At 35.2% G+C, this 27241-nt stretch overlaps 1 protein-coding gene across 1 annotated transcript in view; it reads left to right on the top strand.

The window, feature by feature from the left end:
• The window catches only part of DNAH8 (dynein axonemal heavy chain 8), a 408086-nt gene that overhangs the window by 10343 nt on the left and 370502 nt on the right, over window positions 1-27241 (top strand). The window contains exons 4-5 of the mRNA XM_074311023.1: window positions 1861-1945; window positions 24567-24715. Coding sequence (XP_074167124.1) covers window positions 1861-1945; window positions 24567-24715 — 234 coding nt within the window. The remainder of the gene's footprint in view (window positions 1-1860; window positions 1946-24566; window positions 24716-27241) is intronic.

The raw sequence follows: 27241 nt of genomic DNA, 5'->3' as shown, positions 1-27241 counted from the left end.
TGTGTGTGTATATATATTTATATATATATATATATACATATATATATATAAAACTAGAAAAATAAAATATATATGCAAACATAAGAAATGGATTCCAAACTTCAAAGAAAAGTGGCTTTGTTGGCCTTGGGTCACTTAAAGTAGTCAGCGGATAGAAATAGGTATTCAATATAGGGTAGGAAGAGATATTTGGAACTAATGCATTTGGGAAAAGTCATAAAGAGTATTTCCTATTTCATGAATTTGAGGTATTATTATGGCTATTTAACATAGCCTATCACATTATTCAATAAATTTATAAATAATCATGGCAAAGTGACTATTATTAGTGATAGTCTAGAAGGAAAGGGATTTGAATTCAAGTCTTTGTGATTTAGTAAAATGGTCTAATTTTTCTGAACCTCACTTTCCTTATTAGTTTTTTTTTTTTTTTTTTTTTAATGTATTGGGAATTTCCTAAGCTTCTTTCCAGCTTCAAGTACAATCTTAAGAATGGCTTAGACAAGAATGGCAAGTCAATGAGTTTGACTTTATTATTGTTCAAGTGAAAGACAGCATGCAACAGGGGATGTAAGCCTCCTTTAAAGCCAGGAAGATCTGAATTTAAGTTCCAGCTTTGACAAATACTGGCAGTTTGATTTTGTCAAGTTACCTAACCTCTTTAATCCCTAGCCACCTCTCTTAAGAGTGTAAGTTACAGGAAGGGTGTTGATCTTCATTGACAGAATTTTCTCACTTGGGCACTCCTAATACCAAAAAACCCCCCAACACCCCCCCCCCAAAAAAAAACAAAAACAAAACAAAACGGGTCCAGTCATTTCTTTCTTTTCTTTTCTTTTTTATTTTTAAAGCTTTTTATTTTTAAAACATATGCACGAATAATTTGCAACATTGACTCTTGCATATCCTTGTGTTTCATATTTTCTCTTTCCTCCCACCCCCTCCCCTGGATGGCAAGCAATCCAATATATGTTAAACATGTTCAAATGTATGAATGTATAAACATATTTATATAGTTCTCTTGCTGCATAAGAAAAATCAGAACAAAAAAAGCAAGTAAGAAAACAGAATGCAAGTGAACAACAAAAGGAGTGAGAATGTTATGTTGTGATCCACATTCAGTCCCCATAGTCCCCTCTTTGGGTGTAGATGGTTGTCTTTATCACAAGATCATTGGAACTAGCATCAGTCATCTCATTGTTGGTCCAGTGTTTAAATCATGTATTCTGAAATCTGAAGAAAATTACTACTTGGAGTGTATAGGGAAAATTGTTATCTCCAACATTAGCACTATGAAATGATTTTAAATGATTTTAGTTTTTTTCAGTTAACAAGCATTTATTTTCTTTTTCTTTCTCTATATTCTCCTATTGAAAAAAGGAAAAAAGAAAACCTTAATAGCAAATATGCATAGCCAAACAAAACAAATTTCTACATTAGCCATGTTTCAAAATATATATTCATTTTGTACCCTGAATCCATCTGCATTCTGTCAAGAGCAAGAGATCATGCTTTATAATCAGTATGGAATCCTAGTTGGTCATTTAGTAATATCATGCATTTTGCCTTTCATAATGCTTAAAAGAATCCATGTTCATTACTCATTCTACATGTTCCCAGAAGAGTCTGTGAGGTAAGAGAATTATCTATATTATTAGTGAGGACCCAAAGAAAGATTAAGTGCTTAGTACAAGTCACATCCGTATTTAGTAGCAATGTATCTAAAACCAAGAAACTGTTTATATTTTGTCTTAAAATCTCTTAAGCTAAAATTTGAATTCATGAATTTTTGTTAGCCTAATCTGTGAATTTAATTCTTATAATTTAGTTTAATAACTGATTTGCTCTTCAACTTTACAGCTAGATCCTTTTTTATCATTTTTTGCAAAAGACGGTTGTAAAACATTGAAATTTATATATCAGGAAGGAGAAGCACCTGGAATGGGTAAGTATATTTTTAAAGTTTATTATGAGTATACAAGTAATAAGTCAAACCACAGACAAACTGGATTTCTAAATCATAATTTTTCTCTAATGAAAGCCCAAATTCCTGGAGGAATTTTTTATAAAACTTCTAATTGGAAAAAGTATTATTGTAGTGAAAAGAATTGATTTTCAATACTTTTATTATTATTATTATTATTTGCTTGAAAGCAGAGCCAAAAATTAGTTATTGATATAATGGCTTTAGATGGAAAAAATAGGATACAGGTTTTGACAAAAATGCTATAATGTTAAGGGAGGTAGGTGTTCCAAGAATTATATTACTTAAGCATTCTTTTGAATGGAACTTTTGTGATATCCATTCCCATCGCCATTCTGGCTGTAACTCCAGTTTGAGTCTCCCAACTCTTCTTTCTATGCTTGTAATTCCTACATAATCCCACAGTCCCCCTCCCCTCCCTGAGGCAATTGGGGTTAAGTGACTTGCCCAGGGTGTCACAGCTAGGAAATGTTAAGTGTCTGAGATCAGATTTGAACTCAGGTCCTCCCAATTTCAGGGCTGGTGAAGTCATCCACTAGCTGCCCCAATTCCACTGTTCTTAATATCATAATGATCATAAAATTCATCTCAGTCTCTATAGATTCTAAACAGTCCCTGAATCCTGTGGATTTTTCCTTCTAAATGGTAAATTGGTGTTTTCCTCATTCTCACTTCTCCCATTCTAGTTCATGTCATGTCTGTCAGCAAACATTGCCTTTCTTTTCTATAATACATGCTGCACAATGATGCAAAATAAACCTTAAGACATTTCGTTTTATCACCGTTGTTTATTTGGAAGGATGAGAAAAATCTGTAACATTTCTATCATAATCATGGTATCCTTAGATTACAGGTTTCTTGCCACTGAGACCAATTCTAATGAGTACTTACTTTATTGATCAGGAGAGAAATAAATATTGTCAGAATTCTCTATTACAACCTAGCCGGAGACTCAGAGAGGAAAGGGAGAATAGAATTGTAATTGATTACAGAAGAAGGTGAAAAAAAGTTTGGAATTGCAGGTCACAGAGACAAATACCTTCTTCCTTTGATGCCCATTCATTACTCGCTCATCCCTATATACTTTAGCTGTACATTTCTGACATCTCTATCTTCTAACTTCTTGTACCTCATTGTCTTGTGGTAACCTTTCCTTTATTGATAAACTTTCTTCTGCTTCTCATACTCTCTTCCATCTTCCAAAAGGCATTTTATCCTTAGCCATCCTTTCCAGTAGTGAGTATACCCTCTCTCAGGTTCCTTTCTCTCTTTCACTATGTCAGGAGGAGAAATAGATAGGTTCTTTGCTCTTCTCCTCTCTGCCACTATTATATAATAGCTTCTCTTTTGAGCTGGCTGGATAGCATACTGGTCCAGTGCTAGACTTGGAATACATAATACTTGAGTTTGAGTTGTGACACTTAATTAGCTGTGTGACCGTAAATAAATCACCACTTCTGTCAAATTTCAGTTTCCTCATCTATAAAATGGAGATAATAATACTTACCTCAAATAAGTAATACCTGTAAAATGTTTCATAAAATTTGAAGTGTAATATAAATATTAGATATATTATCATACCCACCTGTTGGTTGCTGTTATCTACTGGTCTCTAATGATTTTTTTCCCTCAAGTTCTTTAAAACTGGCTCATAGGCTTCCCACATCAAAACCTGTACTTCTTAGTTGAGGAACTCAATATATATGTTAATATATTCTCAAATGCCCTAGCCTCCCAAGTCATCCTTCCCCCCATCTCTTTACTTTCAAGTCAACCAATTTGGTCTAGTCACTCATTTGAGTTTTGATCTCTATGATTCAGAAATTCTTCTCTCTGACCATAATTAGCTAACTTTTTTTCATAAACCTATTTTCTGTTCTTATGATCTATAGTCACTTTGTTCTTTTTGTTTTCCCAAGCCATTATCCATTCTTTGTCTTAATTTTCTTCCCTATGCAATCTTAACCCTTCAGTTAAAAAAGCACTTCAATTTTAGGTCCTTGACTCTTTGTCCCCTTGTTTTTTATACTTTATCAGATGGCAAAGATAGCTTACCACCAGCATCTACTTTATCCTTTCTTACTCCTACATTTAGCAAAATACTGCTGGAAATGATCACCAAATTGTGCCAACTAGAGCTAATAAATTTAGTTTTTTAATCTCAACTGGGACTTCACTGCTTCATGGAACTCCTATTATTCTTCCACAATGGACTTCCTGTCCAAGGGGTTTTTCTGGATGTTCACTTCTCTCCTCAAGTCATTATGTATCACCTATTCTCTTTCAGAAGAGGGCTACTAAGAACATAGAAACCATTTATTATGTATTCTACCTTCTCAAAAGTTCTATATCTCAAAACCTTTGATAACATTCTTCATTATTTTTCCTTCTTTGTTTCAGTTTTTGAGAAAGAAATTTTCCTTTTCTTTAAGGATAACCTCTCTGCTTGTGTCCTTGATCTTATCAACTCATACCTCCTCTATGAACTTGCTCTGATGATCGTTCCTTCTATTTCTAATATTCTTTATTTAGTGTTTTGTTTCCCCCTCAATTATATGTAAAACAAATTTTAACATTCATTTTTTTATTAAAGGTTTTTATTTTTCAAAACATATGCATGGACAGTCCTTTAACATTAGCCCTTGCAAAACCTTGTATTCCAGTTTCCCCTCTCACTTCCCCTATGCCCTCCCCTAAATGTCAAGTAGTCCAGTATATTAGCATTCATTTTTAAAACTTTTAAGTTCTAGATTCTTTCCCTTCATCTCTCCCCACCCCCCTCATTGAGAATGCAAGCAATTCTGTATTCTAATTATATTATTATCCATTGTCATATTCTCTACTGTCCACAAAAATGCCCAGCTTTCTCCCATCATTAAAAACTTTCATTTAACCTTGCCATTTCCTCCAGTTATCATCAATATTTCTTGTCTCTTTTACTATCAAACTTTTAAAACAGTGAAACAAATCCTTTTTAAAAAATTGATTTTAAAAATAATTTTAAAATGTTGATTTCTAAGTTCTTTTTCCCTCTAGCCCTTACCTTGTTCATTGAGAAACAACATAGTTTCAATTATACACATAAAGGCATGCAAAACATAGTCATGTTGCAAAGAAAAAAAGAAACAAGAAAAAATGAAAAAAAGTATGCTTCAATTAATATTCAAAACTTGTCAGATGGATAGCATTTTTCATCATGAATTCTTTGGATTTGTGTTGGATCGTTGCATTGTTCACTAGTAGCCAAGTCTTTCTCAGTTGAACTCCATTATTGCTCTTACTCCATACAGTGTTCTGGTTCTGCTCACATTATTTTGTATCAATTCATATAAGTCTTCCCAGGTTTTTCTGAAACCATTTTCTCATCATTTCTTATAGCACAATAGTATACCATCACAATTTTAGATTATAACTTGTGTTCTCCATCAACATTGCCATCCCTCCAATTTCCAATTCTTTGCCACCACAAAAAGAGCTTCTGTGTATTTACATATAGATTCTTTTCCTTTTCTTTTGATATCTTTGGGGTATAGATCTAATAGTGGTATTGCTAAGTCAGAGGACACACACACACAGTTTAATAAAACCAAAATTGACATTGTAATAATTATGACCAATTTTGATCCTAAAGAAAAAATGGCAAAATGAATTTTCCTCCTTTCTTTAAAGAGAGGGGTAACTATAAGAAAAGAAAGGTGATACTATTTTGTTAATGACTGGGAATGAAATTATATTATATAAATTTGTAATGTAACACTACAGCCATCATGGTTTATGAATTTTGTCTCTCTTTCAATAGCATGTGAATAAGACCTGAGACAGTAGATGGTAGGAAATTTGGGACTAAAGCTTAGCAAAGCAAAGTGAACAGGATAAGGAGACAAAGGATTTGAGATTGTTGAATTGGTTCAACAAGGAGTTATGTTGGGGAAAATATGGAGTATAGGCAGTATCAGGGTGAAGAACTGAAGAGTAGAGAAAATTTAAGGTGATGGTGAGGATAAAGAATAGGATTAAGAGTTACAAGGCAAAGAGAGCATTGGAATGATAATGGATTATAATCAAATAGGGGGAATTTCAAAATTTATAAACTGAAGTGAAACACTTGTGGATGATGAAAAGATAAATGGTGTGCCCATTTTTTATATGTAGTCGGGATGTACAGAGAACATGATTGAATAATGATAGGTAGGGGTACAGAATTCCCGGGGTAAGCAGTATATGACAGAGGGGGAGTTTGTTATTCATGGAGAAATAGGATTGACTAAATTATCTTCCTCAAGAGTTTGGTCCCAAGGTGGATTCCTCTTGTGGTATGAGGCAGTGAGGAGGGGGTAAGGATTACCAGGAGCAGATTGGCGCAGACCAGGAAGTTACCCTTCTGTAACTTACTTGGCTGGTTCAGGCAAAGTGATTATAATAAATTCTACATATTGTTTTCAGAACTGTCCTATCTTCTTCCTTCTGAATTTTTAGTTTTATTCTGTATTTTTTTAAAGTCACACTTGACATTTCTTTTTTCCACTCATTCCTATTGCTACTGGGAAAAGAGAGAAAAAACTACTGGTAACAACTGACAAATATAGTAGCCATGTTCTTTGTATTCATCACTTCTCTGTGATGACTTGGGTGGCACTTTATTTTTAGTTTCTTGATACCTGGTCATTGCCCTTGATCAGAGCTCTTAATTATTTCAAAACTTTTTTTTTTCTTAAAATGTTATCCTATATCTTGGTTCTGTTCACTTTTCTCTGGTTAGCCATGATTCTCTGAAATATCCTCTTTTGTCATTTCTTATGATACAGTAATATTCTATAATATTTGTATAATGCAATTTAGATCAACTCTTAAAGACAATTGGGGAATGGCTGAACAAAACACTTATATTCCTTAAATTTCTTTACTATTCCTTCCCCATTTCCTCTTATATTCCTTTCCTACCCTTCTTTTATTTCCTCCCTTTTACTTTCCCCTTCAGGATCAGGAAATTAGTTACGCTTGCAGCGATTACCTTTTTAGTATTACCATTCTCTCAACCCAATTCTCCCTAGCTCCCCCTTTTTTCTCTGTTGTTTGCTGTATTTCTACACTCAACTCTGAATATATAAGGTTAGTGGTAGTAGTAAGGAGAGAAGCAAGAATTGGGGTGGGAAATCCCCTCTGATCTGAGGTGCAAATCCTATGTGAAAAAATTCCCAAACCCGATAGGAATTAGCAAAGATTTGGATACACAGCCTTTGATTTTATTTAGGTTTCTATGGCCTAGTGCTAGGGAGCTATCTCCAGATGAATTTGAGGGATTAATCAATAATGGGTGGTAATTATGCCCAGGCCAAGATCTGCAATTTAATTGTAGGTAGAGATGTTATGGGAGTTTCCCCTATGAATAGGAGGTTGCTCCCAAAGGTCAGGAGGGATTGAAATTTAGAGTTTTTCTAACCCTGTGTCCCTAAAGATAAGGGGAACACAGTTCCTATTACATCAGTATTGCTAATAAAATAGAGGACATGAGGGTAAGATTTGGGTTAATATTACTGAGAAAGATTCCCTACAAACAATTCAGTTTGATGCTTTTCAAATTACATAAAGAAGCTTGACTAGCTATATAGACAGGTGGTTACAAGAAGTTTTTGTGTCCTGATAAAGAAAGATAATTTTATGGAACTGTCTGCCCAATTTGGAATAATGTTTGGTTTGCTATAAGGCTTGAACATTTAGAAAATGCAGATCAAAGAGCAAGTTGGAAATAGATGTAATACGCATAGATGTCTAAGGAAGATTTGGAATCAAGTCAAGGACTTAAGGCAAGCAATAGACACCAAGTCCTGAATAGAATTGGTAAAGTACTCTGTAGAGAGTCTGAACAAAAAGCAATTTCTATGTTTGTGCTATAGGTTGCCCCATGCCCCAGACATACCCTTTGAGTATGGAAAAACTTGAGTGAATTCCTCCAAAATAACATTCCTAGGGAGAATTGCAATGTTTTGTTCTACCCTTCTGATGAGGTGCGAGAATTGAAGATAAGGTATCCCTTGTGGTTGATGTCACAGATTCCTTGTGAAAGAATTTGCAAACCTGAAGTTTGTGGCAAAAAGAGATTTATTTACACTAAGCTTTCTTAGCGGGCAAACTCCTGATTAGGAATTTAGCAAAGAAGAGTTGAACTGAGAAAAAAATGTCCTCATCAGTGGGCTAAGTCCAGAAAGGATTTATAGCAAAGATTGGGGTCTTAAAGTCACCTTTTATTAGCCTTCTGAGATCTGGGGCTTCTTGGCAATCTCTGGATGAATCTGAAAGACTGATTTTCAATTTAATTCAATTCAAAATTGAATGAGATTACTTATCTTGAATGGGTATGGCTCCTCCCAGAGGCTAGGAGAGTTGGAGAGTCTGGAGCATGTTCCCCCCCAAAAGTTCCTTTCCAGTCCTTCTCCCTCCAAAGATTAAAGGGGACACAGTTTACATTAAATCCTTTAGGTAAGGGAATAAACCCTCATGCTAGCTCCTGAGCTCTGGAGATCAATTAGCATGCTTTTCATGGCAGGGCGAAAAATTCCAAAATCTAGGGACTGTAGTGACAAGTACCCAAGTCTGGAATATAACTGAGTTGATAGCTCTGGAAATTTCTCAGGGATGAGCCTACTCAAGCAAACCTTGGGTGATATTGTAGAGATGGCACTCTCAAATCTGCTTTGCCTGTGCACTTGGCTAAGTACCAATTGGCTAAGAAGAAAGTAAGACTGAATCAGGAAGAATTAATTCAAGGATAGTAACTGATGAATTCAAGACTAAGAAATCTAGTTCTGGATTTGGATCATTCCTATTCTAATGAGTAAACATTCTTAGATAAATTATACCAGAGATGTAGTGAAGGGAATAGCAGAATAGTTAGATGCCAGTAGTCAAATGGTATGGGAAAATAGAATGACTCTAAACAGGTTATTAGCTAAAAGGAGGAAACATTATATTTGGAGGTAGTTTTACTCCTGGTACAGCCCTGTCAGAAGAATTAGCAGAGAATTCAGGGATTAATTATCCATTCTGTGTTAGTAGATGTGTGCAGAGTTTAATAGACTTTTATGACGTGGGATGTAAAAAAATTAGCCAATTTTGAGAGGTTAGAAAAGGATGTGGAAAACAAATTATTAAAAAAGAAAAAAGGGGGGAAATTGTGAAAAATAGATGGGAATTTATTTAGTTTCCACAATTAGGAAAATTAAATTGGAGAAATGAAATTTAAATTAGAAGACTGAAACTCACAAGGGCACATCAAGGAATAATCAAGATTGGAGTCTATTTTCTCCCCAAATATGTAAATTTCTTGGTGGCAAGGACTGAATTTTATAATCAGGGTGGTGACCTGAGATTTGAAAATAAATCTTTTGTTCTTGGCCTTTAGCTCTCCTTGGTTAGTTTCCTCCTGTAATGCCGGAGAAACTGAGGCAAGATAGAGATTAGAGAGTTTTTTAATATTTTATTTGAAAAAGAGAGATTTTACTGGGACCAAATGGATGCATGATTTGGTCCCATGGCTGAATGAGACTCTCATCTCCAAGAATCCAGCATCCAGCAGCCAATGTGAGTTCTCCATGACATATTTATACATAGTAGCTAAACAAAGGCAGGGAGGTGGAGTCCAAACTCTGGGGAGTGGGAATCTCTAAGCAGGAACCATTAATCTGATTCTGACAGGTTGGGGGGTAGGACCATATATTCTAACAAACTGGGAGTTGAGAAAGTGTCTGGCTAGAGATGTCCCACTTTTTGGGTTTACACATTGACAATTTATAATTTTAGAGTAAATAGCCCTGAGTTATATCAGTCTTCATGAATGGAAGGGGGGGTTGCAACTAAGGAGATTGAGGCAGAGCAATTAAGGAAACTGAGGCAGGACCAATTAGGGAAACTGAAGCAGAACAATTTAAGGAAACTGAGGCAGGACCAATTAGGGAAACTGAGTCAGGACAATAAAAGAGACTGTAGCACAACATCCCCTTGTAAAATGTAAGCTCCTTTGGGGCAGGAACTGGCTATATAATAAGTAGAGATTCATGTCTGTAACATTCAATTAATGAGGAATCTGGGGAGGGACCTGCGCTTCAATTCCAGGTAGGAAATAAAATGCTGCCTTAGGAATTTCAAAGGTGTGTCTATTCATCTAGGCACCCATTCTTGTAAGAATAGTGAAGCAGTGGAGTTATTGGCAAGATATTTTTACAACTTCTTTAATCAAAAGTGATTTGGAGCACTTATTTATATGCCTAGAGATAGTTTTGATTTCTTGATCTGAAAACTGCCTGTTGTTATTCTTTTGCCATTTATTAATTGGAAAAACATATTTTTCTTAACTCTCTCAATACTCTTTGAAGACTTTAAAATTCTCAAGAGATATGTTTTTACTCCCTTTAGAATGTTTGCATTACATCATCATAGAATCATTTTTAATTAGTCAAATAAAAGTTTGTATTTCAAAGTTCCTATTTAGTTCTCACCTCTTTGTCAGTAATGTTTGAAAGTCTATTCCAGAGGAAAGAAAACTTTTTTTTTGTAAAGGGACAGATTGCAAATATGCTGAACTTTGTGAACTAAGAGGTGAAATTCATAATTTTATGAAGGTACTTATGTAACAAGAGATAATACAAATTTCCACAAAATTTTTATTGGATGGAATGCAAAATTATAGTTTGAGTAATTTTTTTTGGTGGTAAAACTCTACTAATGAGAAAAATGGATTTTTTTATGTGAAGGATAATATTTGACTTAATTATATTTTCAAAGTTAGGATTCTTTATCAAAATCAATTGCACATTTTCATCTGTTAATGATGCTTTGTGATGACATTTTACTTATTTCATCTTTGAAAATGTCTTTTCACACTGAAGTTGTCAAATATTAATATCAGTCCATAAGTCCATACAATTTTTAATTGAACCAAAATGCTTAATCATCTTAAGTGTATTTTCTTTGGACACAAATCTTTAGTTGCTGTAAACATTATTTGATAACTCACAATTCATAAATAGTATATCTTTCTTGGTTAACAAGTCATTTGGAAACTTATTTTGGTTGCAAATTCATTTTTATTTTTAATTTTTATCAAGAAATTCTTCTGTGATTAAGTATTCCATCTTAAATTTTCTAATATGAACAAATTGGGGGGGGAAGTACAAAAATTCACTAAAGAAAAAAAAGTAGGATTAGCTAAATGGTTAGGTTAGGGGCTGACAAAAACTCACTGAAGATAATAATTCCTTAAAAATTAGAATTTGGGCTAGAAGAAGCCAGACTTCATAAGATATCAGGAAACACTAAAAAAAGTTTTAAAAAAAAGAATGAAACAAGAGAAGAAAATCTGAACCATCTCAGTATTACAAACTAACTTGCAAAAGAGATCCAGGAGAGATAATTTAAGCACTATTGTACAACTGAAAAATTATGATTAAAAAAGAAGCTTAGAGATTATGTTTAAAGAAATTATCATGTAAAATTTTCCTGAAATATCCTTGACTCACTGGAGAAAATAGAAATTGAAAGAACTCACTGATCACCTCATAAAAGAGATCCTAAAATGAGCCAAATTTAAGAGCTCCCAATTCAAGGAGAAAATATTGCAGAATATTGAATTTGACTATTGTGGAGTTGAAGAAGGAACGCCAAAACTTCTTGAAGGAGAAATATCTCCTTTAACTCTGCCTCAATGAGGGACCCTGCCAGAGGGAAACAAAAGTTTCATTCTGTTATCTAGTGGGGTTGATTCAGTCCTGAGCAAAAGAATTCCAATTCTATTCAATTAAAGAAACTCATTCAATTCTATTCAAATTCTAGCACAAGCTGAAACCTAGCTTGTAGAAGAACCTACTTGGGCTGTCCCAGCCCCCACTAAGACCGGATATAATAGCTTGCTTCAACGAAGATCTTTTGCAGTTGGACCTTGGTAGCTCTCTTTGCTGCCAGGACCTTTTGTCCACTGAGAACTGCATTCTCAGTGCAAAACTCCCATTTTTCAATAGATCTGCCACTATAGAAGTCAGTCTCTTAATAAACTGATTTCTATCTAACAATAAACTTTCATTTTGCAACTAATAATTTGGGAATGAATGAATTGTTTCACTTCTAAGACCTGCAGCCGATTTAAAGGGGATTCTTAACAACTCTCTTATAGCCATTAATCTAGACCACTCCAACAGCATCAGAGCCACAGTCAACATTTAGCAACTTCTATTTAAAGGATCAGCAAACTTGGAACATAATATTCCAGAAGGCAATGGAGCTACGGAACTACAAGGCAGAATCAGTTACCAGGCAAATTAAGTATAATTCTTAAGGGAGAATCTTAGAGCTCAGTATAGATTTGGAGACAGAGTGAGAAGACAAGCTGAGAGAAGACCTAAAACTCCATGTCCAAAATGCAACAGAATGGATCTCAGAATGCAGATTGACCCAGGGAAATGAAAGGTGGGCCTAGCTCCAAGACCTCAATCAAAGGATAGGTGGGGCATGATGGCAGCTGAGATTACACCCAAAGAGCCTTTAGAAGGTCAGGACTCATGCGATCAAGCAGCAGAAAAACAATCACATAGCAGAAAGGGATTACACTCGGGGCTCAGCTATTTTTCTGGAGGCCTTCCCCTCTCCTTGGTTCCCGAGAGCTCTTGCTGCTAGTCCTTTGTCTCTTCCAGCTTCAGCCTCTAGCTCACTCTGAATCCAAAGTATCTAGCCAGCAAGAATGTTGAAATTGGAGTGAAATCTTGACTCCTTCTCCCAGACGTGGGCTTTTATATGCTCTCTAAAGGTGTGAGTCTAATGTGTGGACCAAAAAACAAACTCGTTTAAAGGTGTAAACTCCTTTAAAGGTTTGAACTCCTTTAAAGGTGTGAACCAAGTGCATTACCTTGTCTCAAGTTCTGGCCCATAACATCTCCTTGTAGGATCAGATCAATCATGCTAAATTAGATAATTATTGTCTCTTATCCATTCCAGTGACTTAGCACCTTATAAAAATCCTAACAGGAGAAAATGAATATTAATGAAAAAGAAGTTTTTAAACATTATGAGAAGGCCAGATGTGAATAAAACATTTGTGAGATTAAATGTTAGAGTATCATAAAAAGATATAATTATGAAAGAAAAATAATGATTCAATAAGATTAAGCTGTTTATATTTCTATATGGAGAGATGATACTTGTAACTCCTAAGAAGTTTATCCTAAATGGCAGTTAGGAGGAGGATACATAAGTAGACATAGACGCACAGAGGATAAAACTGGATGAGAGTTGACTATGATAAAGTGATTTTAAAAAAGAGGATGGGGATGTCCTGGGAGAAGGAAAGGAAGGGTAAAATGGGGAAAATTAACTTGAATAAAAGAAGCATGAAAGGCACGAGTTTTTAGAATGGAGGGGAAGAGTGGCTGGCAAATTGGACCTTTGCTCTAAGCAGAATAGAAATCTGTCTTATGCTGTAAGATTGCTGTTTGTCCTTTGTTTTCAAAAAGGACCACAACATTAGGGAGGTGATGCTATGATACCAAGTGAATTGGATTAAGTGGATTAAGACTGGGAAGGTTACCTGCCTCCAAAGCCATCTGGGCCCTCTGGCCACATATAGATGGGGATAACTGGAAATGACCCCAGGATGAATTGGAGACCTTGGTCTTTTCAAGCTAAAATCTCCAACAGGTCTATTTGGACTAAGAGTGCAGACCCAAACAATAAGAATAATAAAGCTTAAAAAAGAATACTTCAATCCAGAAACCTATTAAGTCTGACTTCTCTAGTAGTAACTCTAGGAAAGGGGGTCCTATTCCTAGGCTTATCTCCTGGGATGGTCTCTGGCCCCCTAGATATGCTGGCTTTCACTCATTTTGACCCTTGGAGTAGTCCCTACCTGAAATCTCAACTTCATGATCTAGTTTCTGTGGCTGTAGTCTTCAGAGTGAGAGTCTGACTCCATGGGAATCTGTAACCAGACTTCAAGGTCTGTGTGATCAGCCAATCAGTAGATGGAAAGACAGGTCACATCCTACCGTTGCTATGATATCCATCCAGTATTCAGTTGTCCGGCTTGTGTCCAACACAATCTATATCTCCTAACCCTGCATCAGTTCACTTTATTCCTCTGTGAAACAAACTATCTCCCCCTCTTAGCTAAGTGTGAGCCCCTCAAAGCTTTTATAATCTAAATCAAGTGTCCTACAAATGCTTCTGTCCGACTACTATCAAAAAAATTCTGTCTCCACCATCCGTCCCCACTGGTGGCCACAAAACTATGGATAGGATAGAAGACCTTAGTGATGTTTTTCTTTGGTTTTGGAATTTCATTTGGTAATTTTCATTGTTACTATCTATGCTTCAGAAGAATGGAAGGAAAATAGAAGAGAAACTTTCTTAATAATTACTTGTTTTTTTAATTGCATTGATACCCTTCATTTTTACATCATTATTACTGTGGATACACTGATTTCACCCCCTTTTCAAATGAATGAGCTTTCTTTGTAATAACAAAGAGCAAAACCAATAAGCACATGATTACATGTGGCAGCGTCTCAGCTTGTGAACTTTTGCCAGTAGAACCTTACCTTTTCAACTAAAAAAAGAGCTACGCATTGCTCCATTTTCAGGGTTCAAACTGGTTAGCATTTCACTTTTATTATTATTGTTTACATTGCTATTACTACATTCTTTTAGTAATTTATTTGACTATCACTTCACTCTTCCTGTGTTTCTTTGAGTCCCTTATATTTCTTGATTTTTAAAAAAAAATTTTTGCAGCATTATTCTATTACATTCAAATATGGTTGATTTAGTCATTTCCCAGTCAGTGGACATCTGCTTTGTTTCCAATTCTTTGTAACCACATAACTACTACTCTTTTGCTTTAAAATAAGGAGCCTTCTTTATATTTTTGGCCTACTTGGGGGGAGGTATTCTCGATAGTGGGATTTTTGAGTCAAAGTTCATGGATGTGTTAGTCACTTTCTTCACATAATTCCCACTCATTTTCCAGGATTGTTAAACCTATTCGCAGTGTAGCATTGTTTTTCTGTTTCGTCAACCCCTTTAACTTATGTCAGTTTTTTGAGCATGAAGTGAAATCTGAATTTTTTTAAACCCATTACAGATTTTTTTAAAAAAAATGTTTGGTATTTTATTTTTCCCAATTATATGTAAAAACATTAATTTTTTAAAAAAAATTTTGAGTTCCAAATTCTCTTTCTTCTTTCCTCCCCCACTTTCCTCAAGCATTTCAATATAGTTTATACAAGTATAGTCAGGCAAAATCTATTTCACTTATAGTCATAATGTGAAAGAAAATGTAGCCCAAAATTTAAAAAGAGAGAAATAAATTTTAAAAAAGCATGCTTCAATATGTATTCAAACATCATCAGTGAATACAGAGAGGCTTGGAGAGACATCAACTGATGCTGAGTGAAACGAGGCAGAACTAGGAAATCATTATTCACTTCAACAATGATACTGTATGAGGATGTATTCTGATGGAAGTAGATATCTTCAACATAGAGAAGAGCTACTCCAATTCCAATTGATCAATGATGGACAGAATCAGCTACACCCAGAAAAGGAACACTGGGAAATGAGTGTAAACTGTTAGCATTTTTTGTTTTTCTCCCCAGATTACTTTTACCTTCCGAATACAATTTTTCTTTGGCAACAACAACAACAAAATTTGGTTCTGCACATATATATTGTACCTAGTGTAATGTTCTGTTGTCTCCAGAAACTTCGATCACTCTCTGGGAGGAGATCTGCTGTCTGAACTCAATCTCCCGGCTAGACTCTGACCTAGAGTAGATTCTCCTCTCCCTTGCTCAATGTTGCCTCCTTTATACTCCCAGAGAATGGGCGTGGAATAACTCAGGGGCTTCTGGGAAAAAATATTTCAACCAATGAACTTGCTCCTCCTAAGCATGCAAGCTCCTCCCCAGAAGTTCAAAGGGGTAAAACTCCCCCCAAAGGCCAGAACTAAAGAATTGTTAAGTACCAACTTAGCACCTAGTAAGAACCTAATATCTCATTATCTCATTAGCACTTAGTAAGAACCTAACATCTCCCCCTTTCTTTTGATTTAGAACATAGGGTGGTCATGACCTTGAAACATAAATCCATCAATATATTACACATAATTACATAGATTACATAGACACATAGTAACATAACAACATAATACATACTAGAAGTATGTAACAAATAACATGATCAAATAATCATAAATTGAGAATTTATAAATGTCCATAAGTCCATTGTCCATTAGTCTCATCTTGTGTTAGGAAATCCAATGATTCCTGCTGCTTTTAAAGTTCTTTAACAGTCTTCTTATTAGCCATGCTCTTTCAGTGTCAGATGTTTCTTAGATTTTCTCCTTTGTTTTGAGGTCTTTTTCTTTTTCTGTCTCCAGGTGCTTGTTGCTACCCAGCTGTTTCCTTCTGTTAAAATACAAGCAAATCCTCTCTCCCAGGCAGTTAACCTATCTAATTTCCTTCTATTTACCTCTTTCTAAATCTCTTCTCATCATCTGGCAATTACATTGGAGTTGTTTGCACTGGAAACATCCCTGTTGGTTTAAAAGGCCTATATTCTCCCCAAGTATAATCCATTTTTGCAATCTGATTGCCTTTTGGCTGACTTATCAGGTAATCCCTTTCTGCCATGTGATTGCTTTTCTGCTGGTTGATCAAATCAGAGTCCTGACCTTCTAAAGGCTCTTTTAGTGTAACATCAGCTGCCATCGTGCCCCAAGTCTTTTTTGCCTGGGGCCCTGGATCTGGGCCCCTCATCCTGTTTCCCTGAATTTAGTCTACACTCTGATGCCCAATGGAGTCCTCTGCTGCATTTTGGACATGGGGTATTGGGTCTTGTTCTCCCACCATGTCGTCTTACTCTATCTCCATATGTACACTGAGCTCTTATATGTCCAATATTTCCACACTGAAAACATTGCCAAGTTTCTCTAGAAATCCCTTGCCAGGAGGGACCCTGTCTTTCCATGTTCATAATAGTCCGGGTGTAAAAAGTATTTTTTCCCACTGTGGGATCGTATGATCTTATGATCTCCTCTAAAGGAGCATCTTTGTCTAATCCCCATATAATTCTTTTGCAAATCTCATTGGCATTTTCCTTAGCCAGATGTCTGGTCATTATTTCTGTAGCTGCATTTTCTCCAATAGTTCTTTTGACAGCAGTTTGCAGACGTCCCACAAAATCCACAAAAGGTTTATTGGGACCTTGCTCTATTTTAGTGAAAGCCTCTCCCCAATCTTTCTGTCCGGGGAGGGAACCCCAAGCTTTTATTGCAGCCTTAGCAATTTGCTCATACACTGTCATGGGATATTTAACCTGTTCTGAATTCTCTCCATAGTGACCTTCACCAGCTAATTGCTCAAAATGAATTGTGTGTTAACTTGTATTTCCAAATTGCATCTGACTTGGATTTTACATAATTCATGAAACTCCACAAGCCACAATAAGTTTTGTCCAGGTTCTAGACATGTCCTTGCTATGGATTTCCAATCATTAGGGGTTAGGACTTCATAAGACAAACCATCTAGTAACATTTTTACATAAGTTGATGTAGCCCCATAAAGGGTAAAACCTTTTTTCAAATCTTTAATTTTATTCAAATCTAAAGGTGCGTATCTTCTCCTTTTTTGACCTACAGAGTCAATCTCTTCAATCACAGGATATGCATATATAAAATCACTTATATCCTATCCTCCTCTCTTAGCTTTAACCAATGCTTTTTCTAATCTTGTCATAGGCTGCTTCACAGACGATTCTGTTTGTGTTTCTGCCTCTTCCCCTCCTCCTTCTTCCTCCACCCCTGAAAGTGGAGTTGATGTGGGCCTGTCAATAATCTGCTCTCTAGGCATGGTTGAAGCTTCAAGAGAATCAGAGTCATCACACCCTAATTCCTCATTTAAATCCCCTTGCCCTTGGGCAAGATCTTGATCTTTCTTTTTTTCCTCACACTTCCTCCTCTGTTCATTTTTAAAACTTTTCCTTCTCCTACAACTTGCTGGATAGTTTAAGGCTAATTGAACTACGTTGTAGATATAAAATACCTCTGCAGAAATAATGAGGCCCATTTTTTGTGTGAAATTCTTTCATTTCAAGTCCCACTAGCTTCCAGTTATCTACATTTATTTTTTCTTCCTCTAAGAACCAAGGGGACGTTCGTCTTAATGCAGCCAAGAGTTTAGCAATCTGTACCTGTACCCAGGTTACAATAAACTCTGCTCCTCAATTATCTTAATTATACTCTCTATATTACCACTCCTGAGTGGGGCTGGAGCTGAGGCTGCCGCTGAAGCTGGGGCTGAGTCAGCTGAGGTGGAGGGAATGTCTTTAGCTAACATCTGCCCCATTTCATCTATACGAGATTGCTGGTTTAGCCCTTAACAAGGTTAAGTTTCTTATTTGTTTATTAGAACACTCACTTAATCTTTAACAAAATTTCCTTGTTACTCATGGTTATTTCTGCGTCAGAAAGTCTTTTCCACTGGAATCTGAATCTGAGGTTTTTCCACTGGAAGCAGGATCTTGTCAGTCCTTGTTCAGGCACCAAATTGTGAAGGTCTGGTCTAGCTTCTCTGAAGGGCTCAGAATAAGTCCTTGTCAGGATAAGCAAAAGTCCTTGCCCCATGTTGTGGACGCCAAAATGTAAAATTCTGTTGTCTCCAGAAACTGCGGATCACTCTCTGGGTGGAGATCTGCTGTCTCAACTCAATCTCTCGACCAAATTCTTCTTGTATAGAGCCGCCAACTCTGACCTAGAGTAGAGACTCCTTCTCCAGAGTGCGCCCTCTTTTATCCTCCCAGAGTATGGGCGTGGGATGATGCAAGGGCTTGTGAGAAGATTACTTCTACCAATGAACTTGCTCTTTTTAAACATTAAGCACCTCCCCAGAAGTTCAAAGGGGTAAAACTCCCTTTAAAGGCAGGAACTAGAGAATTGTTTAAGTATGCACTTAGCATTTAGTAAGAACCTAACACCTAAGATATACTATTAACATATTTAATATGTATGGGAATGCCTGCCATCTAGGGGAGGGGGTGGAGGGAAGGAGGGGAAAAATTAGGGACAGAAGGGAGTACAAGGGATAATGTTGCAAAAAAATTACCTATGCATATGTACTGTCAAAAAAAATGTTATAATTCTGTGCATACCCTTTGATCCAGCAGTGCTACTGCTGGGCTTATATCCCAAAGAAATACTAAAGAGGGGAAAGAGACCTGTTTGTGCCAAAATATTTGTAGCAGCTCTTTTCATAGTGGCTAGAAACTGGAAGATGAATGGATGTCCATCAATTGGTTGGGTAAATTATGGTATATGAAGGTTATGGAATATTATTGCTCTGTAAGAAATGACCAGCAGGATGAATTCAGAAAGGCTTGGAGAGACTTATATGAACTGATGCTGAGTGAAATGAACAGAACCAGAAGATCTCTGTACACTTCAATGCTGTATGAAGATATATTCTGATGGAAGTGGATATCTTCAACATAAAGAAGAGCCAACTCACTTCCAGCTGATCAATGATGGACAGAAACAACTACACCCAGAGAAGGAACACTGGGAAGTGAATGCAAATTGTTAGCACTACTGCCTATCTACCCAGGTTACTTATACCTTCTGAATCCAATACTTAACGTGCAACAAGAAAATTAGATATATTGTATCTAAGTTATACTGTAACACATGTAAAATGTATGGGATTGCCTGTCATCTAGGGGAGGGAGTAGAGGGAGGGAGGGGAAAATTTGGAAAAATGAATACAAGGGATAATGTTATAAAAAATTACTCATGCATATATACTGTCAAAAAATTTATAATTATAAAATTAATAAAAAATAATGTATGAGCAAATAATGTAATGTAAAATTAAATTCAAAACCATACCAAAAATTAAAAAAAAAAGTTATAAAATTAATTAAAAAAAACAAACAAAAAACATCAATTTTTTTTCTTTGGGGGATGAATAGCATTTTTCATCATAAGTCCTTAAGAATTGTTTTGCGATCATTATTTTGCAGAGAATAGCTAAGTCATTCACAGCTGATGATCTTACAATATTGCTGTTATTTTGTACACAATAAAGTTCATTTTGTATCAGCTCATGTAAGAACAGTTTTCTGAGAGCCTCCCTTTCATAATTTTTTATAGCACAATAGTATTCCATCACAATCACATAGCACAATTCAGCCATTCTCTAGTTGATGGACATCCTCCCAATTTCTAATTTTCTGCCATCAGAAAAGAGCTGTTATAAATATTTCTGAACATATTAGTTCTTTTCCCTTTTTAAAAAATCTCTTTTTGAATACAGACCTAGTAGTGACAATGTTGTCAAAGGATATGTTTGGGCATAATTCCAAATTGCTCTAAGGAATGATTGAATCAGTTTACAACTCTACCCATAGTGCATTAATGTCTAGTTTTTTCAACATCCCCTCCAATATTTGTCATTCACTTTTTATGTCTTCTTAGCTAATCTAGTCGGAAAAAGGTAGTATTGTAGAATTGTTTTAGTTTGCATTCCTTTAATAACAACATAGAGTACCTTCTCATTGACTATAGATAACTTTGATTACATCATAAGAAAAATGTTGGTATTGGGAAATGGTTTCTATTTGTATAAATCAGACTCAGTTCTCTATATATTTGAGAAATGAGGAATTTATCAGAGAAACTTGCTTCAGAATTTTTCACAGTTATGATTGTTAGATGTATTTCCCTCCATCCTAATCTATCCCCACCCCATCCCTATTTTTTCTATTTTCTTTCTCTCCTTTCCCTGTTCACCACCTTTATTGATCTTCCCTCCCTTCTATCACTCCCCTCTTCTCTTATCCCTTTCCTCCTACTTTCCTGTAGAATAAGATAGATTTCTATTCCCATTTGAATGTATATTTTATTTCCTTTATAAGGCAGTTGTGAGGAGAGTAAGATTCACTCCTTACCTAAAGTGAACTGTTAGGGTGTTGGGAGATACAAATAAATGTAATTGTGTTAGAGACAAGTCTGACAACTGAATGAGGAGTGTAAAAGCTTTTTCTTCTTTTATGTGAAATAACTTACCCTATCCTACCCTTCCATTTACCTTTCTCCCATTGTATTCTTATTTTTCACCCCTCAATTTTATTTTTTAATATCATTTCTTCATATTCAACTCACATCTGTGCCCTCTGTATCTATATACTACTACCTGCCCAAATAATGAAAAAGTTTTTGAGTTACAAATATTATCTTTTCATGCAGGATTGTAAACAGTGCAACCTTATTAAGTCTCTTTTGATTTCCTTCTCATTTACCTTTTAGTTCTTCTTTTGAATCTCATATTCGAAAATTAGGTTTTCTATTCACCTCTTGCTTTTTTTTCATCAAGAATGCTTGAAAGTCCTTGAAAATCCATTTTTTCCCTCGAAGGATTATAGTTTTGCTGGGTAGGTGATTCCTGGTAGTAATCCTGGCTCCTTTGCCCTCAAGAATATCATATTCTGTACCCTTCAAGATTTCTAAATTGTGTGATATCCTAACTGTGGATTCATGATACTTGAATTGTTTCTTTCTGGCTGCTTGCAATGTTTTCTTTTTGATCTGGGAGCCCTAAGATTTGACTGCAATATTCCTGGGAGTTTTCATTTTGGGATCTCTTTCAGCAGTGATTGGTAGATTATATCAATTTTTGTTTTACCCTCTATTTCTGGAAGATCAGGGCTGTTTTTCTTGATAATTTCTGGAAAGATGATACCTGGGATCCTTTTTTAAAAAATGGTTTTCAGAATTTTAAAATTCTCTCTCCTGGATCTGTTTTCCAGATCATTTGTTTTTCCCCCATTTATATATTTCACATTTCTATTTTTTCATTCTTTTGGTTTTATTGTTCCTTGATGTTTCATAAAGTCATTAGCTTCTACTTGCTCAATTCTAATTTTTAAAGTTTATTCTGTTTATTTAAAAAAGACAAAATAGGAAAAAAACAGAAAAGTAAAACAAAACAAAACAAAAAGCAGAACATTGGCATGTGCCCAGCAGAATATCAAGGAGGTTTCAAAATATATAACAATAAATTATCAGTTCAAGAAAGAATAGAATATAGAATATATAAGAAATTATATTCAGGGGTGTCTGTCTTTCCTTTGCTTCCTTGTAGGTTGTTCTTTTTTCTCCTGCATATTTTTTTCCTTTAATCTTTTTTTTTTTTTTTCTATATATACATTCACACCTATCCACAGTCCCATAACATACACATATGGCGATATACACACATGCATAGAGCAATATGCATACATATCTAAAAATACTTACTCTTACACACACACAAATACACACATTTACCTATAAGTAAACATTAATTCTAATTTTAAGGAGTTATTTTCTTCAGTGAACTTTTGAATCTTCTTTTGCATTTGTTTAATTTTACTTTTTAGTTTTATTCTTCAGTGAATTTTTGTGTTTCTGTCCATTTGGACAAATTCTGCTTTTCAAGATGTTCTTCTCATTGGCTTTTTGTACCTCTTTTACTGGTTGGCTTGTTCTGTTGTTAAAGGTGTTATTTTCAGCAGCATTTTAAAAGTATGTTTTTCTAAGCTATTGACTCATTTTTTGTCTTTCCTGTATTCTAATTTCTTTTTCCAATTTTTCTTTTACCTTTCTTACTTGATTTTCAGAATTCTTTTTGAACTCTTTCATGGCCTGAAATCATTTAATATTTTTCATGGTGACTTTGCATGTTGGAGCTTTGATTTTATTTTCTGAGTGTTTGTTTTGATCTTCCTTGTCATCACAGTAACTTTCTATGGTAAGAATTATTTTTCTGCTGTTTGCTGCTTTTCTTAGTTTACTTCTTGACTTTTACTTCTTTGTTAAAGTAGGTGGAGGATACACCAGGGTGGAGGATACACTGCCCCATGCTATAAGTGTAGTGGTTTTCAGAGATACTTCTAGGGACCTGTAAAATTTCAGTTTTTTCAGTGTGATATGAACTGAGAAGAAGTATGTTTACAACTTTTTTGGTCTATGCTCTGGTCTGTTATTGACCACAAGCACTCTTCTGCCCAGGAACTGTAACAAGGCTCCTCTCTCCACTATGGCTGCAAGTTCTGGTGTGCTAATTCTTCTTGCCCTGGGACAGCAATTTGGGACTATGTCCTGGATCTGAGTATGGGTAAAGCAATAGAGTCCTATTCCCAGTGCCAACAGAGAGACCTCTTATAATCTCCTTTTAATCAGTTCTTCAACTCCTTTACCATTTGTAGACTCAGAGATCTGGAAGCAGCCTCTGTTGCTATTGATTCAGTGGTTCCCAAAGCTTGCTCCTGATTTGCTGGAGCCAGGACTATGCTAACTTGGCTGCACTGTGCTCCACTCTCACTTTAGTGTGACAGAGTAGTTTTCGGGCAAGCTCTAGCTAGTTGCTGCCTTTTTCCTGCTTTTTTGGCTTCACTTCCTCAGAGTTGCTTTAATTCACATTTCTCTTATTGTCACTGGTATGGTGCAATCCTTAATACAATGTTTGATGATTTGAAATTCTTTTCAGAGCTGTTCTTAAATAACCTCTGACTGCTTATCCAGATGCTGGGTAAATGTTTCTTGGTCTTTAACATTTGTGTCAGGATTTCATTTTTAAAGACCTGCTCTTGGCAATTATGCCTTTCACCTTTACTGGTAGTGTTATATTCTATCCCCAATGGTGTCTTCTGCAGTATATGTTGTATATACAGTGTCAGTCATTTTGAGTACATTTAGTGTCAAGATCTCTGAGAATAAAGTATATTTTGGATGAAAATTTTAGTAGTTTGCCAAGGACCTATTCAGAATTTCCATAAACATTTCCTTTTCTAGAACCCAGCCTATATATGCCAAAGAGAGACTTCTTTAAAGTAGCTTTCCTTTTATTATTATAGTCTCAATCTAAAGTCTCTCTTCTTTCTAAAAGAGCTGCTTCATGCTTTTAACACTCATTTTTCCAAAATTCCATCTTCTTCACAAATCTCCAGGATTCCCCTGAGAAATATTAACATCCTACTTAGGTAGCACACTGCTTACATTTCTAGATTTCATTGTCTTTTCTAACAAACTATATAAGCAGCATATTTAAAATCACATTTCATTTGCAATACTTTCTAATCACACTGTGGTCATTGTCTATTCACATTCATTTTAAAGGAGAGTATTTGTCAGATAGCTCAACTTCCATTTCTGAAACAGCTTCTTAGGAGACCTCTGTACAAAAAATGACCTTTTATCTAGGCTATACCTACTAAGATCATTTGATCATTCACCTAATTTGTCTTTGTGTAGTTGTCTAATCAAGAAATAGATGCTATTTATAAAAAAAAAACAAATGTAGATACATTTTGTGGGGATTTTTAGCTAGAGAAATAAGAAATGGACATTTTTCTTAAGATTAGCCATTATTTATATTTTCTAATGTAGACATACTGAAAGATTCATTCAGCATATTGGAAATGTATAATAAAATAAAATAGACAAAATTGCATACAATTCAAATGATCCATCTGATCATTTAAAAACTCTTAAAAAGGCAATTTTCTTTTTCAGAATGTGGTCGAGTATTGACTGGAGTTGCAAAAGGAGCAAAAATAATGAGATTATATGTAGATTCTGCACCTGAGAAATTCAAAGGATTATGTTTATTTTTTGTTCGATATAAGAATGATTTTACTATAAATGCAAAAAATATAGCTGAGGTATGTTTTAAAAAATAGTTTTTGTATCTCTGACTTTAAAATAGCTCAGTCCCCTTACCAAAGTTAAGTGACTTTGATCCCACCTTCCCATCTGTAAAATGAAGGAGTTGAAACAGACGAGAGATACCAGCTTTAGGTTTTCTTGTCTGTCTTTTCCAAAAGTATAATTTCTTTTTAATTTGTCCCTTTGGAATATGCATCTGTGGAGGAATTCAAATTGATGAGCACCTAGTTATAAAGTACTATATAGGTTTTAAGGGTTTTTGCTCTCTAAAGTTCTCTCCTCTCACCTCCCCTCATATTTTCATTCTAAAATTGATCCACTTCCCCTCTTAGCAGACTTCATTAATCTTAGAGCTTCTCTGATCAAGTAATGGGAAATTTGATTTAGTAGTTCTACTTTGGATAGTTCTTTAAGGTTTAAAATAAATGAATTTTTTTTAAGGAAGTCCATGGCTGTTACTATGAGGCAGAGAGATAAATGAAAACAGATGATTTGCAGGTGATTTAAAAAGTGCTAGGTGGTTGCAGTGGGTAGAATACTGGATTTAAAATCATTTCTTCATAATTCAAATCCTGAGTCAGACACACTAGCTGTGTGACCCTGGCCAAGTCATTTAACTCTGCTTCAGTTTCCTCATCTGTAAACTGATCTGGAGAAGGAAATGGCAAATGACTCCAGTTTCTCTGCCAAGAAAATCCCAAAATGGCGTGGTGAAGAGTTAGACAAGATGACATGATTGAATAACAATGAAAAAGAGAAGTGGTGCTTGTGGTTAATATTTTGTTTATTTTTAGGGTTTAAGTTTGGGGTTTACAAATCTTTGTTTCAGCAATCAATCTGTCTGCTTCTCTTGTTTTAGTGTTGCTTTTCTCTTCAATTGGAAGCATATTAGAGGGCTGATTGCACCGAACTCATCAAATCCTTAGCTTATAGGAAGAAGACAGTTGGTTTCTTAAGGATGAAATTAATGGCATCTGGATAGGTGTAAAGATTGAGAATTTACTACTTTCCTCAAGTGAAAAATAAGCAGCTTACCCTTTGTTTACTTCTTAGTTGACATCTATATTCCAGTCATTGGAAATTAAGGGAAAATAATTTTTGGTTTTTGACCTGTTGTGAGAGGACAGGTTTGTTATTTGAATGAAAATGTCCAGTAGTTATTTGGAGATACAAGACAGAAGTTTGGGCATGTAACTGTAACCAGAGAAGTAATGCCTTAAGATGTAGAGCTTGGAGCCATCTGTATAGAGGAGATGTTTAAGGCTTAAATCAAATTTTTTCCCCCCTGAGGCTGGGGTTAAGTGACTTGTCCAGGGTCACACAGCTAGGAAAGGCTTAAATCAATTGATGAAATTTTTAAGGAAGACAGTTTAAAGAAAGTAGAACAAAGTTGGAAGATTGAACCTTGGGTGAACAGTTGCATCAAGAAACTAAAAAGAAGTAGTCAAAGCATAGACGAATTATTTAGAAAGATGAGAAAGTTCCTCAGAAGACTTGAACAACAGTGTCAAATTATAAGGAAGCATTAAAAATCAGTAGTAATTTACTTGTCCATTTCATCTGCTAACTTAAAGTTGCTGAAATATAAACCGCAGGTACATCAAAATAGACTCTAATTGGAAGAAAACTTAGGGCTCAATTGGTTCAACCCAAGGTCACACATTAGCAGAGCTGGAGAAAGCCTCCTCTGCTTTCTAGTCTAGGACTTTTCCTAGTATACTATACTACTTCTTATAAGTATTTTATTAATATTCTATACATTCTTAGTTTTAAAAATAGAATTTGTGAAACTCATCTCTTTAAAAGTAAAGTTTTTTTTTTCTTAAATTTTATGTGACCTTCATTCTATATTTTTTGGACATCAATGGACCATCTCTTTTTAAGTGACCCTTTATATATATTTCAGATAATTATTATTTTTCTTAGATAAAACTTTTTGAGAGCAGTGACATTATTTTTTTAGCATTTTCTGGGCAGTGTCTAGCATAATATAATGTAGAGATGGGCTTATGGTGATGGTAATAATCAACATTATCAGAATTAAAGTTAGCAGTGGAATACCACAAGGTAGCAGAGTATGGAAGGAAAGAGTTTTAAGTAGCTTTATAGAAGTCTAGAGGATCCAAGAGAAAGTACTGAATACAATTAAGAAATAGGAGGAGGGGGTGTATGTATTAGGAAGAACATGGTTAAGAAGCTTGAATATACATTGGCTGTCTGACCATGGTAATCTGATTTGTAAAACTTTGTAAAACTATGATTTCCAGTTTTGCTTATATTAGGAGGAAGTTTCTACATTGGGAATTTTCCAAACCAGTGAGATCTCATGTCTATGCCACCCCCCTTCTCCAACATACATCCAAGCCAATTTCAGAATTTATTTAGTATGGATCTATGAATTTTCAGGGTTTCTAATTCCTGTTGAGGACTCTCTTCATTGGTACACATAATCAACTTTAACTTGTAGCCATGGGGATTTGCAAATAACATTCCCATGGTTATAGTATGTATCAGAAGGAGGA

The sequence above is a fragment of the Sminthopsis crassicaudata genome, chromosome 4, assembly GCF_048593235.1.
Source record: "Sminthopsis crassicaudata isolate SCR6 chromosome 4, ASM4859323v1, whole genome shotgun sequence".
NCBI classification, from domain to species: Eukaryota; Metazoa; Chordata; class Mammalia; order Dasyuromorphia; family Dasyuridae; genus Sminthopsis; species Sminthopsis crassicaudata.
The sequence above is the reverse complement of the archived record's forward strand: the minus strand, read 5'-3'. Positions and strand labels throughout refer to the sequence as shown.